This window comes from Eschscholzia californica, unplaced genomic scaffold, assembly GCF_041429995.1.
Source record: "Eschscholzia californica isolate CP2 unplaced genomic scaffold, dmEscCali1.0.p SCAF_5, whole genome shotgun sequence".
Taxonomy (NCBI): Eukaryota; Viridiplantae; Streptophyta; class Magnoliopsida; order Ranunculales; family Papaveraceae; genus Eschscholzia; species Eschscholzia californica.
Window position 1 is genome coordinate 49,361,593 of NW_028238472.1, and position 15,944 is coordinate 49,377,536.

The 15,944-nt window shown below is 35.2% G+C and overlaps 1 protein-coding gene and 1 long non-coding RNA gene across 2 annotated transcripts; one reads left to right on the forward strand and one right to left on the reverse strand.

The window, feature by feature from the left end:
* The first annotated feature begins 2,134 nt into the window (after positions 1-2,134).
* Positions 2,135-3,594, forward strand: LOC147540119 (uncharacterized). Its single transcript, XR_015225905.1, has 3 exons — positions 2,135-2,346; positions 2,854-3,210; positions 3,308-3,594. It is a non-coding gene; the product is annotated as an uncharacterized LOC147540119 (long non-coding RNA).
* Positions 3,595-9,821: 6,227 nt separating this feature from the next.
* On the reverse strand, positions 9,822-15,280 carry LOC147540120 (Aldolase superfamily protein). Its single transcript, XM_086639163.1, has 12 exons — positions 14,826-15,280; positions 14,651-14,729; positions 14,484-14,559; positions 14,296-14,379; positions 14,087-14,191; positions 13,235-13,315; positions 13,063-13,127; positions 11,851-11,920; positions 11,186-11,263; positions 10,799-10,896; positions 10,579-10,714; positions 9,822-10,161 (listed from the first exon to the last, which is right to left on the reverse strand). The coding sequence occupies exons 1-12, from the start codon at positions 14,986-14,988 to the stop codon at positions 10,015-10,017; spliced, it is 1,182 nt and encodes a 393-aa protein (XP_086495289.1). The 5' UTR covers positions 14,989-15,280; the 3' UTR covers positions 9,822-10,014.
* Between the last annotated feature and the right edge of the window lie 664 nt (positions 15,281-15,944).

The window sequence follows — 15,944 nt, forward strand, 5'->3', positions numbered from 1 at the left end:
GTAACTGAGAAGTGATTTTGTTTTTTGTAAATGTGGGGATATAAATAAAATATAATAAAAGAATTGGAATAACCCTCTCTGAATTAAAATAAAAAAGAATCACTATTTAGATTTTATTCATTCATTTTTTTAGCCAATAAATAACACTACAGAAAGAGAACAAGTTAAAGGATGCGATTCTAATAGATTGAGAGTATGGGGTTAGTCATTTAATATGTTGAAAATTAAAAGATGTGACAAACATGAAAAATGATGCCCTTCTAGGTTCTAATAAGATATTTCAACAAAAAAAAAAAAGGTTCTAATAAGTCAATAACTATGGGGAAAATAAAGTATATAACATGATTCATGTGGTCACCTACTCACCTTGTATGTTATTACTTTCTCAATGACCCTCTTTTAATAATTCTTGGTGATATTTCTACATCTTCTAGGATTTATATAGAATCATTATCCCGGGAAATACTTTTTGTGGTTGTGTTCTTCCCATTTTGATATACCCAGGAGTCTAGGACGCATGGGATGGTACCCGCTTATGGCAGTTTAACCTCGCCTATCATTTACAACCTTTAAGAAAGTTCTTGTATTGTTGACCTGTACTTTAAAATCTTGGAGGTCTAAAGTTCGATTCTCAAAGGAAGTAGAATCTATTGTTATTGAATTTGAATTATTAAAGGTATTAAAAATAATAAGTTTGTCGGGTTTTAGGGCCTCTTTAATATGTTGTTGGGTTTTAGGCCTCTTTCATTCGTAGTTTAACTTAGGCGGTTATCGTACTTATCACATCTTGATGATATATCAAATCCCTTATAATGACTAACGTACATCGTAGTCGATTTCTCAAAGAAAAATGATATAGTATGTATTATATCTTCAATTTATTTATGTTTTTTTTAAGGATTCAATTTATTTATGTCGTATGACATAAATGGAGAAAGAAACTTATAACTTTGTGATGAGTATCTTTTTACTTTTACCTCTATTGGGTTAGAGTAGACCCAAGCCATAATCCCTGGTTGGAGACTCTTAAAATATATTTGGTCCACAAAGAGGTAGACCAGTCAATTTTTAAGGTCGATAATGATATTGTCCGCTTTGCCACTTCTGTGTTCATAGTTTTAAAAGATTTCACTAGAAATTGATGCCTATCCTCTTAAGAAAAGCACCAAACTCTGTTTCACTCTCATTATGGGTTGTACTTTACAACACTGTCTCCTAAAATCGCATCATAGTAAAGCGGATTGTGCTGATAACATGTTATAATATAAAGGGACCGGCCTTCACGGCTCATAGTGATATTCACCGCTTAGTAGTTTTAGGCCTCGTGTCACTAGATAAGAGTGTTTAATCTTTTAGGAGGAACACTACATTCTATCTCCCTTCCATGTCGGATTGTATTTCTAATTGACTATTAGTTACTAAAAGGAAATCATTTTCAAACTATAGCTTTATTTTCCACCCAATAAATATTTTTTTTGATGAAATATTCCACCCAATAATTGAATGGGAATAAGATGAGCTTATATATGGATCACATTATTATCTCCTATCTTTTGGATAGGATTGTGTGGTATGTGGGTAGATTTTGGTGGTTGTGAATTGACTCTAGAAAATACTAAAATGTTTTTGACACTTCAAAACCTAGCGAGCTTGCACGATCATTGAGATGATGTGTTTGTGACTGGACTTGATATATATGTGATTTGGCCAAAAGAAGCACAATTTGCTTAATGTTTCAACTATTCTGTCTATTGAACTTATTACCTTTCGGAATTTTAGATTGATTGACTATTTTGCATCTTCACGATAAAACTATGTAAAGAATGACTTAAGGTATGTTCCTTCTTGAAGTTTTGACTTTATTCAACAATTTCTAGGTCAAAAAAACATCTCCGAACAAAAGGTTCATTATGGGTAAAAGATATAAAAAGAAGGACGAAAGATCTATATAATAAAATAGGTGGATGAGTGCTGACTAGGACAAACCTCTGGATAGATCCATCCGTCCGTCCCACCTCAGCCTTGGTACAGACCTTTGGATCAGTATTACCTATATAATTAGGTGGGTCCTCGTAGTCGGGCGCCTATAACAGCCTTCCTTTTGCTCAACGGACACATCTCGATTGAGTGGACATATCTGCTCAACTGACACATCTCCTTTCGCTCCATAAAACAACGACTTCTCATGTTTAGAAAACTTTTGCTTCATTGGTTCAGTAATACCAAGCACGCTGGTTTTGTATGTACTTTGTGGAGGACTCATTTCTTCTTTCTCCATATATGCTTCCTGTGGAAGTGTGGAGGACTCATTTCTTCAAGTATCATTTTGTTCTTTCTTTCGGAAAGGTTAGCATTTTTCTTCTTCTCAAGTAATTCTTCTCCAATATGGTTGTGTTTCTATTTTTTGGAGAACTCATTTCTTCTTTCTTTAAGTAATTTACTGAAATGATCATTTGGTATATACTGAAATACGTATGTGCTTCCTGTTAAATGAAATGTTTAGGGTTCTTTGTTTTTTCTTCAAGTATCATTTGGGTTCTTTCTTTGGTTGATTACCCATGCTCGAAAATTTATCGTTACCATTAATAGGGGTTCCAAAATACACAGAATAGAAAAGAAACAAATACCCAATTTGAGGTTTGGTTGATTTAGTGGTTTTGCTCAAAGTAGAGTTCATATGCTGATAAGTGTTTGATGAAATGTCTCTGTCTGAAAATTAAGTATTTAAATGATGGAGATTCACAGAAAGTGTTTGATGAAATGTCTCTGTCTCAAATTTAAGTATTAATATTATAACTGGTATGTCCAAATGAAGAAAATTTTGGCTAAACAAGTGGCTTGTATTTTCTTTAGGACTTCTTCCAATATTTTAACTCTCATTACGCTTAGGATGAAACATATAAACCATACAAATCTGACCATCGATTTGGGTCACATTAAATCTTGGTCTTCAAATCATACCAATTATGCTATCATCCATATTTTCCTCTCTCCATCAGAAAAGGATTCTTCAATTCCTTCTGTAACTTTCTTCAATTCCCCAATTCCTTGAACGCTTAAATTTCACTCCTTCCGTTACAATCTTCATAAAAAAGATAGCGTTACATTTCCCGCTCTCTCTATTTGGGACAAATTTCTTCAATGGAAGATTTCAATCAAGGCGATGAGCAAACATTTGCTATTAATTTCATGGAGATTAATTATTTTGAGGTATTTGTCACTCTTCTTTTCCTAATTTGTTTGATTTTGTTTAACACTACTGTTGTGGTTCCATGAGTAAGGGTTGTCTGGTTCGACGTTATTGCAGACAAAGATATAATGGTCGAGACGACTCATCAAGCAGATGATGTTGCTATAAACCATCAAGTATTTGATGGTGGTTTATGGTCATCCACGGGTTTTCTACAATCAGATAAAGTGATAATATGATGATGAATGGTGTGCATGTTTAATAATCTAATGGGGGGCTTCTAATGGATGATCTACTAAAAAGTGATTTCATAGAGTTAGATGATTTGATTTTGCCTCTTTGGGGCATCGATTCTTCAGGTTATGAAGAAAAATTTACTTACAATTACCCAATGACAAAACTATGCAGAAGAAGGTAAATATTTACTCTACATCAATTTTTAGGAGTACTGTAACATTTCTTTAAAAGTATGCTGGAGCTGTGAAAATTTATATCGGTTTGGCTATTTAACGGGAACTAATGTAGCTGCAGTAGGTCAGTGATCAGATTCAATGGTAGATAAGATTGAAACTCGGTTTTGTTAAGACATTCCTGCTGTAACTACATCATTTCAGACCTTAGTTGTATCGAAACTTCTTTGGCCCATTTTCTGTGATGAGCAAACAATTGGTTTCTCTAATTTGTTTGTTTTGACTCGAGAAGAAGAAACACTCTGTGAGAAAAGAACTTGGGTTCCATTAATGTATATTTATTAGAACATATGGCTCCCAAAATCCTGTAGGCCACTTATGCAAATAGACATCATTAATGCTCAAACAGCGCCAAGAGTACTTTCGGCAATGCTTTTGAAGCACCTCTCTTTGTCTATCTGAATATCAAAATGTCTGTCTTAAATATTTCAGTCATGAATTTCTGTTTTTAGCTATAGAAATTAAATAAATTTCATAACTGTTGATAAGTCTGTGAGGTTTCAATTGATATCTTTGCCAGGAATAAAGTAAGTATTGCTTCAAGTAATCGAAAATTGGTGAGACAATTTGATTGAACGTCACAGATGAAAGTTCAATTCTTGGACTAGAATACCAATTTTCTCGTGGGGAAGGGGTTGTGTAACCTTGCTTGAGCATTTTATTCATGTTATGCAGCAAATCTGGGTCAAGATGAATCTTGGATATTGAGGTATTCTTTACCGCAGGGGCGCAGAATCAAGTACTGCTTGCTCCGCGTATTAGAATATTAGTGTAGGGGAGTTATCAAGTTGTCCTCGAGCTTGAGAAAACTTCATCTGAAAGTATAGAAAGAAGATTTTGTGTTGCCATTAGATATGTACTAGCAAGAAAGGCGAGTGCTTATAAGCGGTATATTGGTTTTGGACTTCAGCCACTTTCGGATGAAAACAGTTCTGTGTATCCTAAGTCGGGGTTGTGTTTAAAATGTATATTCAGTCATCTGTGTGATGTGCTAGAGGTTAGTTGCACTCTCATCGTTTTAATTTGATGAAATATAACTTCTTAATTATCTCCAGATTTCTTCAAATTTGATGAAGTCCTAATTTTTTGCTTATGCTTTACTTGTTTTGTGATGATTGGATACTGAAGTTTGTTTTTCCTAAACTTATTGACATTGTTCAGGTATCTTTGCTGATTATTGGACATATAATGGGTGCAACCAATTTTAAAGCATAGTACGGAGATCTACATGCTACGCAAGTTCACAATGTATGCAGACTTTGTTTTTTAAATCTTTAATGTGTATCTTGAAGCCCAAACATTTTAAAAATTTCCGAACTTTCATATACGAGTACCATGGGTCAATGGAGGTCGGATCTAAACTTTATATTTGTTTTTTTTTTGTGAGGGAATGATACGTTTTATGTATTTAGGTTCTTATGTACATTATTCAACTCTTTAAATGGGTTAGTCCCCGTGAGTAACTCATTTGCTAAATAGTGGTCCTTCATGGTTAATGAGATATTACTTTATTTGTGATACTTGGAGTTTCATTTTTCTTGACCAGAATTGTTAATTAAAATAAAATATCACAATTTTAGTTTTTTTCCCTAACAAGAACATCTAGGAATTTCAACAAAAAAAAACAAAAGCATCTAGGACTCTATGTAACCAGTCATTTCATGATATGAGAACAAAAATAGGACAAAACAGTACAAGATGTAAAATGTGTTGATTCTAAAAATTGTGATCTCCTTAAGTGCTTTAGGAATTCAACCGTGCCGGAGGCACGGGTCATAATCTAGTGTACAAATATATAGTCATGATAAGGGGGCATGTTCTAATTTAATTTGGGTTATTTGTGAGTAAGTACAAGGAAGAGGAATTATTTTTGTTGTAACAAACGACATTGTATTAGTTAGATACAGAGTCTTTGTCTTTCACTCGTCCAAGAGTGGATATCAAAAATTTATATTGTTCTAAATACATGGATCTTTAAAGATGTTAATAATAGTATAAATATATAGTCAGAATCCAACTTAAAAAACTGGGGATTGACAAACAAGTAAATCAAGAAAATAACCGTCCCCCCCCCTCTCTCTCTGTCTCAACAACTGAGTTCAAGATTTGAGTTTTTTTTTCCTCATGACCCTTTGCCGGAACACGTTTTTCTTTCGTATGTAGTTTGTTTTCCCTCCATTAATGGTATCTAGGGACCATAAAAAACCCTAATCTAACGATTACATCCACTCTCGATGAATTCCCTCAGAGAAAGAGTCCCAAAATTCTGGTAGTTTCCATTAACAGGAATCATTCCATTAAGACGCAAGAGATGATGATGAAGATGACCATCTTAATCATCACCAAATAATGGAGACGGTTGATGTTCTGGTGAAGCATGCATCTCATTGTTCTAACAAAAGATTTTGGTCAGAATGGTGATTACTATAAGCGAGTATTTATCACATTCTTGGCAAATGATTGAACACAACTTAAATCTTCATTTATATGCTATAATCGGTGTTTTGTTTGATACTTCTTCACATTGACGGTCTAAACGATGGAATTGGCCTTTCCCGCGTTGGTTTTACGGCGACAATGGCGGTTTTCTGACGACAATGGAGGTTTTTAGGCGAGGATGTAAATTAGTATTTTTTTTATTATTTGTTTTATCATTTTTTGTCTACTACTTAGTATAATTATTTCGTTTTTGTCAGACCTTTAGGGTCTCCTTTCACGGATCTTTAGGACCCTTCTGTCAGATCTTTAGGGTCTCTTTTCTCGGATCTTTAGGATCCCTTGCGTCTGTGTCTAGTCCAATTTCTTTCCCTTCAAGAGGCATTTGCAGTTACAGGTAAGTAACTCGCATGAGGTATCCAGAGGAGAGAAATAAGAATTATCATCCTTGTATCATTGTGATTTTATCACTTATTAATGGATATGTTTCCCTTGGATTCCAGAAAAAAAAAAAAAAAAAAAAAAAAAACTTAAAAAACTGGGCATGACTATATATACTACTTGACTACTTATGGATCTTAATAAATTATTCAAACTTAGCCTAGTGCCCTAGTATTAATACGAGAAGTAAAGTCCTACTTGATTTTAGAAGAAAGCAGCTTCGTAAAGCTCTTATTAAGTTATGTGATCACGGGGTTGTTTTGGCTTCCATAAATGGGTTGCAGTTTGTTTTACATCAAGACTCGACCCAAAAAATTGTATCTTTTTCGAATCTACACTCATAACGTTTTTGTAAATAACTTTTTCTTTATTTTTCGTCCATATCATCTCCATGTCTCTCCTATGCTTCACTCCCTTTATTTTGGCGACCTTCGAAAAAAGATTCTTCTACTAGTACCATTTTCACCGCCACCATCAACTCCGCACCCCCCCTCCCCCTCCTGTCTCTCTCCTCCCTTCTTTTTGTCTCACGAAAGGGAGGAGAATCCCTTCATTGGAAATTTGTCTAGTAAAACTAGACCAAGAACGTATGGTAAAACTAGACAATAATCTGGTGAAGGGTTCTCATCCTCTTCGTCGTACAGAGAAGTTAAAGACAGGAGAGAAAGAGAGTTGCTGGCAGCGGCAGCAAGAAGAATTTTCTTTTTAGAGTCGTCAGAGAAAGTTGCTAGCCGACGACATTAGTGAAGAAGAAGAGGTAAAGTGGAGAGATGAAATGAAAGAGTGAAGTGTGGAAAAGAGATAGACACGACGTGGATAAAGGAAATATTTACCGAAGTTACGCAAGGGTATTTGTAGAAAAAGAAGAAAGTCTTTTGGCCTTTGAGAACCAGAACTATGCTTGTGGGACCAAAACAACCATTTAATCTCAATTGGGAGGTCAAAACTGAATTAACCATAAAAGTATCGTGCACAAAAATACAAAGAATACACACTCACAAGTCACAAGATATACCAAGAGTAAATGAAGAGGCTAATACCAAACATTCAACACTAATTCATCACAAAGGGAAAACATTCAAACAATAATGTGTCCTTCATTGCTATTTTTACATACCTATCATTCCTAAATAGTCGACCGTTAGATGTTGTTATCTTCCTATTTGATGTGGTAATTGATTCACATGACATTTTTTTGTTGTTGCAAGATTCACTTGACAATTACTCAAGGCTGTTGGTGCAATCTTTCAACAAAAAAAATGGCTGTTGGTGCAACAAGCTATATGGGCAATCTACTTTTTTCCATGTTCTTTTGTTTAGGTCATTTGACTTTAAGCAACTCTAAAATTGTGAAGGATAACTTACATTCTCAGTATATGCATTGCCGACTCAACCATTGCATAGTAAGATTTTCTAAAAACAACTAATAAAAACATGTGGCTAGGAAAATGATACATCAGTTCCATAGTCAATTGAGTAAAACTCGTGCGATAGTAGGAAGCGCTATATCAATTACAATCTGATCAAAGTCTTTCTCAATACTTTATTTGCCACAATCTATACATCCAATTTTAGTTCATCAAAACTTTCCAAAAGTAGTTGACGAAAATGTGGTAAAAAAGATGTCAAATCAACTTCTATGAAAAAAAAAAAATGTTGTGTATCTTCTTGAAGTTAACATCCTGCATGTCATTGTCTATAGAAAGTGCCACTGAACAAGAATTAGGTATAAGAGAAATTCTAAGTGGTTTACGGTAATTCGTGTTTAATGAATCTAACCCATTGAAATGCGAATAACGACAAGCTACATAGAATTTTTGTCAAAAATCTCCCTAATTTTTTTTGTTCCCCGTCATTACTCTTGTATGTAACAAACAAAAACAGTTACAAGATACACAGTCGGAGATTAGGAAAATTTGGAACATGAACGCAAAAGAAAATAAAAAATAAGAAAAGTACCAGTCTCAAATTCATTTGTTTGAACCATCTTTTCTTTGTTAAACAACTATACATAACCCATCAAAACATGAACGAAGGTTAATGAATTTCCATATACTCTATCGGAGACCAAATCATGTCCAAAAATTAGTTTGAAAATGCTACCACATTATATATATATATATATATATATATATATATATATATATATCCCATTTTTTGTAATATACCCTGTTATTTTCATGGTTATCTCTTGTTTAGATATGAAATAAAACAATACAATGGAGATGTCAAAATCCAGGATGATCAAACCGTGGAGTTGAGGCACCGCTGACCAATGACTGCGCTGGTGAATGTTAGGTGATACCGCGGTAGCTAGTGTAGGTGCCGTGAAGTGCTCAGGTAAAAAGATGTTGTTTGAAAAAACACTCGCAGAGATTATATATCTCCGTTAAGAGTCGGGTGGCAACACATTCTTACAGCCAACATTGGTCAACCAAACTACCCAACTCAATGCCTTCAGTCGGACGCCTTTAGAAGCACCCCGAGTTTGTGCTAATTGTTTCTCATTTTCCTTTTCATCTAATAGAATAACCTTCATCAATTGATCTTTTCCAACTTTAATGATAATACTGAGTACAACTCTGTCCTTAGAGCAAGTCCAATGTGGTGGGGGCTGGGGCTCCCAATTTGAATTTGGGAGCCCCAGCCCTTGGCCTCCAACCCGGGAGCCCCGGGGCTGGGCTCCCGGTGGGTCCCATGCTCCCGGCTCCCAGCCCCCAAAATAGGGCCGTTGGGAGCTCCAACGGCCATATTTGGGGGTGGATCCCCTTGGCCGTTGGGAGCTCCAACGGCCATATTTGGGGGTGGATCCCCTAAAAAGGGATCCACCCCACTTTATTTATTTATTTTTTAATGTTCTTTTTAAATTAATTTTTTTTTTAAATCTTTTTATTATTTTAAATACTTCTTTTTCAAGTATTTTTTTTTTTAATTTTAATTTTTTTTGTTTTTTTTTTGTGTTTATCTTTTTGAAATTATCTCCCTCGAATAATATCACATTTTAATTCATAATCGAAATCTAATAATTCATAGTCGAAATCTAATAATTCATAGTCGAAATTTAAAATCAAAATTTCGCACACTTACTTCGCATACATATATTATTTTGATTTGGGAGCCCGACGTTGGAATTGAGAAAAGCCCCGAGCCCCAGCCCCACACTGGACTTGCCCTTATGCTGTATGCATGTATCTAGGTAATTGATGTATGATATATAATTGTATCATACTCATCTCATCTATTAACAAAAAATTCATTTCCTAAAACATTTTATCACGTCAAGGTAAAAAAATAAAGTACTTCAATTGAAAAAGATCAGAACATCAAACCAGATGGCTCTGTCAAATCCACAATTGGAAATGAACAGTTCGGCACAAGTTCTTTGGATCAACAACCACAAACACCTTATTTTTTTCAGGAAGACCTACTAACCTCTATTTGTTAAGCTAATAGCAAAGAAAAGAAAGGGATAGTAGTTCAAACGTTAGGGGGTGGCCAGATCTTTCCGAACAACTCCTCAACCCGCTTTGTTTGGTTAACATACCCATCCAGACCAGAAGCCAAGAGTTCTTCGGCTGCTGGTCCCATAGCTGCTGCAAACTTCAACTGGTCCCACTTCACAAGCTGTAAAACAGAGGAGCAAAAATTGCCCAAGAGTAAAAAAATATCAAACACAATTACCGTGTTTTTTTCTTTGTTTGTTTGAAGCTAAATTGCTTGAGACGGACTTGTTGCAGTCAGGGTCACAATAATCATTTTAGTTTATTATAAACTTATTTTAGGTTTGAACCGGGTAGAGCTAAAATCAGATTGACGAGCCAGATACCCATATTCTGAAATATGATTTGAGCAGAGATGTTTGAAGATTGAATTCAACAAAAGACTAACACCACTAAGACTTAGTTCGCAAATTTCATAGAATTCAACTAAAGACAATGAAGTATGCCGCGTTTGAAACCAACCTAATGATGTTACGAAGAGAATCGCAAACAATATAGATTTATCTTACTGAAAAAGGTAAGAAGATCAAGAAAAGTATACCTCTTCGTCTTTGAAATAGTAGTCCTTTGCTGAATTTGGGGATAGCCTCCTTAGGAAACCGTATTTTTCATCAGGATGGGCAGGAGATTCTTTGAGTGAGTGCAGTACTTTCAAAGGTGCAATAATGTAATCAACCCTGTAAACATAATAAAAAGGATCTCAGCCATGTTAAATCAAGTAACCAACTGGTCCCAAGGAGATATTGAAGGTCTCATCTTACCCCAGAAGACTGAACAAGTCCTGCTTGTTTCGAACAGCTGCTGCCATTAACTTCGACTTATGTCCATATTTGTGAATGTAATTGTACGCCTTCGTGACCTGCAAAAATTATGTAATTTAGCTCCATGACGGAAAGAGCTAAAGAAATGCTCAAGGGTTTATGGCCGCTCAGTAGGAAGTGCATACACAGAGGAGGAAAACAATCTGTAGTCCTCAATTACGTCTCATCTAAGATTCTTATAAGTTATAGTTCAGCGACTGTATATAAGACTTCCTCTCATCAATTGAATAGAGAACTTCAATTCTACAATTTTTTTCCCCAAGTATAATTAAGTTCTATCTGAGCAATGATACTGTGAAAGTCAAGCATAAGAAATGCGGAGCTAACCAAAGCCAACCCAGGATCTTCTCCTCTTTCACGAGCAGCTTCTATCTCAGCATCACCAGTGTGATTGCGAGCCCAGTCCTGAAAAACATTGTTACTAATAAATTATTTCTTCAACCAAAACTGCATACATGTGAAATATGACGTGGCATGTTTTTAGATCGAAGGTCTTGTGCTAAATTTTAGTTGGAGCCTTTCAGACATTAATCATAAAAGAAAAAAAAAAAGTATTTTGCCAAAAGTAGTAAAAGATTATGAGATAAACTATAAATGATGTTAAGTAATAAATGAACTCAAACACGACATGTTATGCGCGGAACACTAATAGCAACAAAATTAATGGAATAAATAAATTTATACAAATTTTATATCTTATAAGAAAAAGTTGTGCAATGTGCAAAACTTTGATATTTGATGCGTAAAATAGCATAGATAATGAAAACAACAAAAGGGAAAAGAAGAAAGATTATAAAGAAGAATAGAAGAAAAGGAGAGGGCTTAAAGCTTCCGCAGATTGTGAAGTCTGCTGGCTTGTAGATTTGTTAATTATAATAATAAATTGTAAAATCCAAAAAGTAGGGATGTGTGCAAAGAGTGTGAACAATGCCAAGGCACGGGTTGTACCCGTCAAGCCGTGCTCTAGAAATATGTTATGGAGAGAATATTACCCTCACACGACCAACAAAAATCTGGATAACTGATGCACCAGCTTGAGCTGCAGCCGCTGCTTGTGAGAAGCTGATGAAACATTAATAGATTATTAACATTGATAATCAAACTATCAAAGCGAAACTAATAGAACGAGTATTCCCTTCTCCACTTAAAGATAAGAGCATTAAGAAAAAACTGTCTACCACGACAGTGATGCCTAACTCCATCAATATGTCTCACAAGTAATCAAGGATTATAATGGATTCTTATCTTAATCGTGCACAGAGATATTGAACAGGGAATAAATTTAACATTCGTGTAATTTGCTTTCAGATTTCAATTTTTGAAGCACATGCAGAGATCATCCCAAATGGCTTTTACTGTAACCTGCAAGTTACAGCAGGCAGCTTCAACTTCAGTTACCAAGACTGATTCTGAGCTCAAGTGTTTACTTGTTCTTCCATTTATGGAGCTGGTTCAAGTGGTGAACTTTTTGAGCCCATTGAGTAACTAAAGTTTCCTCCTGCGTTTGTTCTTAATTAAAAAGTAAAATATTCTGACTTATTGGTCTTGAATGCAGATTCTCCATCATGTTATCAACACTACATCATTTTTCGCTAACCAACATACACCGAAAAGAACTATGACTTGGGTTTATGAAACAAAGATGTAATGAAGCTCCACTGTTCTAACTAATCCTTATTGAATCTCGCCCTAGTTCCCTTTCCAAGCTCAAATTTAATAATGTTACAAGGCTGGATCATATTTCTGTCTCCTACCTTGTTAATATCTTATAAGACACTCTATATCGATAAATAAGTATAAAAAGCAGAACATGAATGTTTTTGTACCTTCCCTTGCTAATACCTCTACTTCTACTGATTAAAGAGGAAGAGATATTAAGCAAGATAACGCAGAGGAACTGAACTAATAATTCTTTTCTATGTTTACTACCAACTATTATCTAGATAAATGACTCAAGTAATCAGAAAACAGCTTCAATACCGAGGGAGAATTGAACTCAAATTATTAAATTTAAAAAGAGAAGAAAAAAAGACACAACATTAAAGGAAATAGATTTCCCTCGCCAGGTGCAATACCATCGAAAAACAGACTAGAAGATCGACAAATTATTTGCCAGTTAAGACATTCTTGAGTGAAAGGCCAAGAAGAATTAGACAAATGGAAAACAACATATGGGTTCAACAATAACCGTTAATCTTGCTTACCTGTATACAAATGTCAAGTGTGTCTGTATTCCTTCCGATTCAAGCAGTCTAGAGGCTTCAATTCCCTAAATTAGACACCAGAGTAGGAGACAAAATAGATTAGGAACATTAAAACTCATTATGTTTTGGATGGTAACAAAGTTTTGAATGCTATCATTAGTTAGATTCGTACTTGCCAAGTTGAAGGAATTTTGAACAGAAGGCGCTCTGCTGGGACATCTGCTTCATTGTACAACTTCAACAGTTCATGAACCTACAAGTTAATGATATAGATCATTTGAGAACCCCAAGAAGTTTATCTGCCTTACTACAATCGTACACCATATCTAACTAAATGCATGCTGATAAATTTCCTTGATGGATTCATATTGGCAATAAAACAGATCTTCTAAACTGGAAACTTAGTTAAATTAAACTAAAATATTAATATTAATGAGCTGATGAGCAAAGATCTCTTTATTCCTTTTTCTAAACAAGGTCAAAAGCTTTGAGCAAACATCTCCTAATACGATTTTAGGAAGCATTTGAACGCCATGACACATCTGTCACATAGCCTAAACTTTATCTCGTACATAAGAGAGAGACAGACCGAGAGAGTGAAAGAAATTTATTTTGCAAAAAAAAAGTGAAAGAAATTTTGATTCAATGGGACAATTAAAAGGTCCCTATAAAAGGAAACGAACTACGAAGTCGTACCCCACATGCAACTCTCTAGAGTATTTGGAACTTGAGAAACAAAGTAACATTCAATAACGAGAATTAGTAAAGATGCACTCGCTAATGGAGCCATCTCTACACCATATGGTGGCATTATCTTTATCTGTCAACTTTAACTAGGCTTGAACCTCATATATTCTACAAGAAGTAGCAGGGTGTTGGCTCATACTAAAACACCCTTTGCTAAAAATAATCTGAAAGACCATTCCTTCGTTAAAAGATTGAGAAAACTAGCATAGAGTGCTATTAAGATATGAACTCGTAACATCGAAATCATGAAGAAGTAAACATTGTCTAACTCGAATACCTTCCTAATAATGCCATGAGTGTCATAAGCCAAACGAGCATCCACTTCAGTTGAAACTCTACCAGGAACTAACTTCACCAAATCGGACCCGACATTCACTAATGCCTACAAAACCAATCAAATCAATTCTCAGTTCACATTCTACCACAAACCAATCAAAATAGAAAATTGAGCAGCCAAATGAAAAGGTAACAAAATAAAAATCCAACCTTGTTGAGGAAACATGAAAGGCGAGTATCGGAATTCTCTTGTGTATAACACTCTGAATCTGCAAGAGCAGTCTCAATGGCACTCTACACACAAAACCCCAAATTGTTGTCTTTCTAAGTAAATATACACTGATAATTATGAATCCAAATCCACTAACTATTATAAGTAAGGAAGGAAAGTAACTTACCCTAAATATTGTATCAGGAAGACTTGAAATACCTAGAAGCAAAGAGGAACTAACAGTAGCAGCAGTTGGAGGAAACCTAAAATCCAAATAATTAATTGCATTAAAGATTTTTCCCTAATTAATCACAATAACTAAGATCAATAAATAAGCATGATTAGTGAAATCACCTCTCGAAATCGTCAAAGATTACTGTATCAGGAACGATCTCACTGAAGCTTGATACAGCCTCTAGCTCAGAACTCAAACCTGTGAAATTAAGATTCAAATTCAAATGAGATTAACACCACATGATCAGATCCATAAATCAAACTTTATAGAGAGAGAGAGAGAGAGTAGAGAAACCTGTATCAAGAGATGAAGATGAATTTCCGGTGGAAGAAGCTCGGATTTGAGGGAATGATCTGTGAACTTTGAAGAGAAGATTGGATGAAATAGGACGGATTGAAACCCTAGGGTTTCCTGATTTGAGAAGAACAGAGGAAGAAGATTGTAAGGATATCGACATTTTGAGATCTTTAGAGAGAGGATTGATTGTGAGAGGAAGAAGAAGTATAACCAGGAGTAGAGTGACATGCAGAGAGAAAGAAAACGTTCAAGTTTTGCTGTTTCTTTTGTTTATGTGCTCGATATACTGATCCACTTAAAATACGACAAATGGAATTATCTGCGATTTGGTTATGGTGAAAGGTCAACGTGTTATAGAATGATTGGTTGAAGTTAACTGGTCTACCTAATTTAGATCTGATAGAAGGTCAGTATCACTCTATTAGGATAGAGCTGACTAGAAATGGAGTAGTTTCGACAATATCGAGGAATCCAATTTTGTACAAGAGAAGCTTTCAAAGCGTCCCCAAATAGTGCTAAAGGCTTACCAAATTCGTATTAAAGGCGCCCTTCATTATCAAATCAAAGGAAATGTACATTTATTAACATGATGGGTTTGTTTATGAAAATCACTAAATGGGATATGAGTTCTTATAGTGGTGTTTAATAGCGAATGAGGGAAGAACAAAGAGACACAACTTATAAGTGCACAAATCATTAGACTCTTTATGAATGCTTATTCCGCGTAGAAAGTTCAGACATGCCAATCCATCAGGCTTTGCCCCAACCTAGACCCACTGTGGGGGGCATGAGTCGGCCCTAGATTTAAAATTAGGCCCAGTTCGGGACCTGGATATAGTTCCGCTGACTTGGCCCATGTGTTGTAGGTTAGTCCTGGAATAGATTGGTTGAATAGGCATTACTCGTTCTCAATGCATAAGTATACATCAAGGCTATTGAAAAGACTCTTATGTCCCATTCTCATACGGGAGATTTTATAGGGAATGTCTGAAGTTGTTAAAAGCAATCTCACTAAATATAATTCCACAAATGGTCAGAGGCAATGTGGTCTTGAGCGCAATGTCCATCTTCCTTCATGTGCTGCAAAAAGTTGTCGGTCGACGACCTTAACAAAAA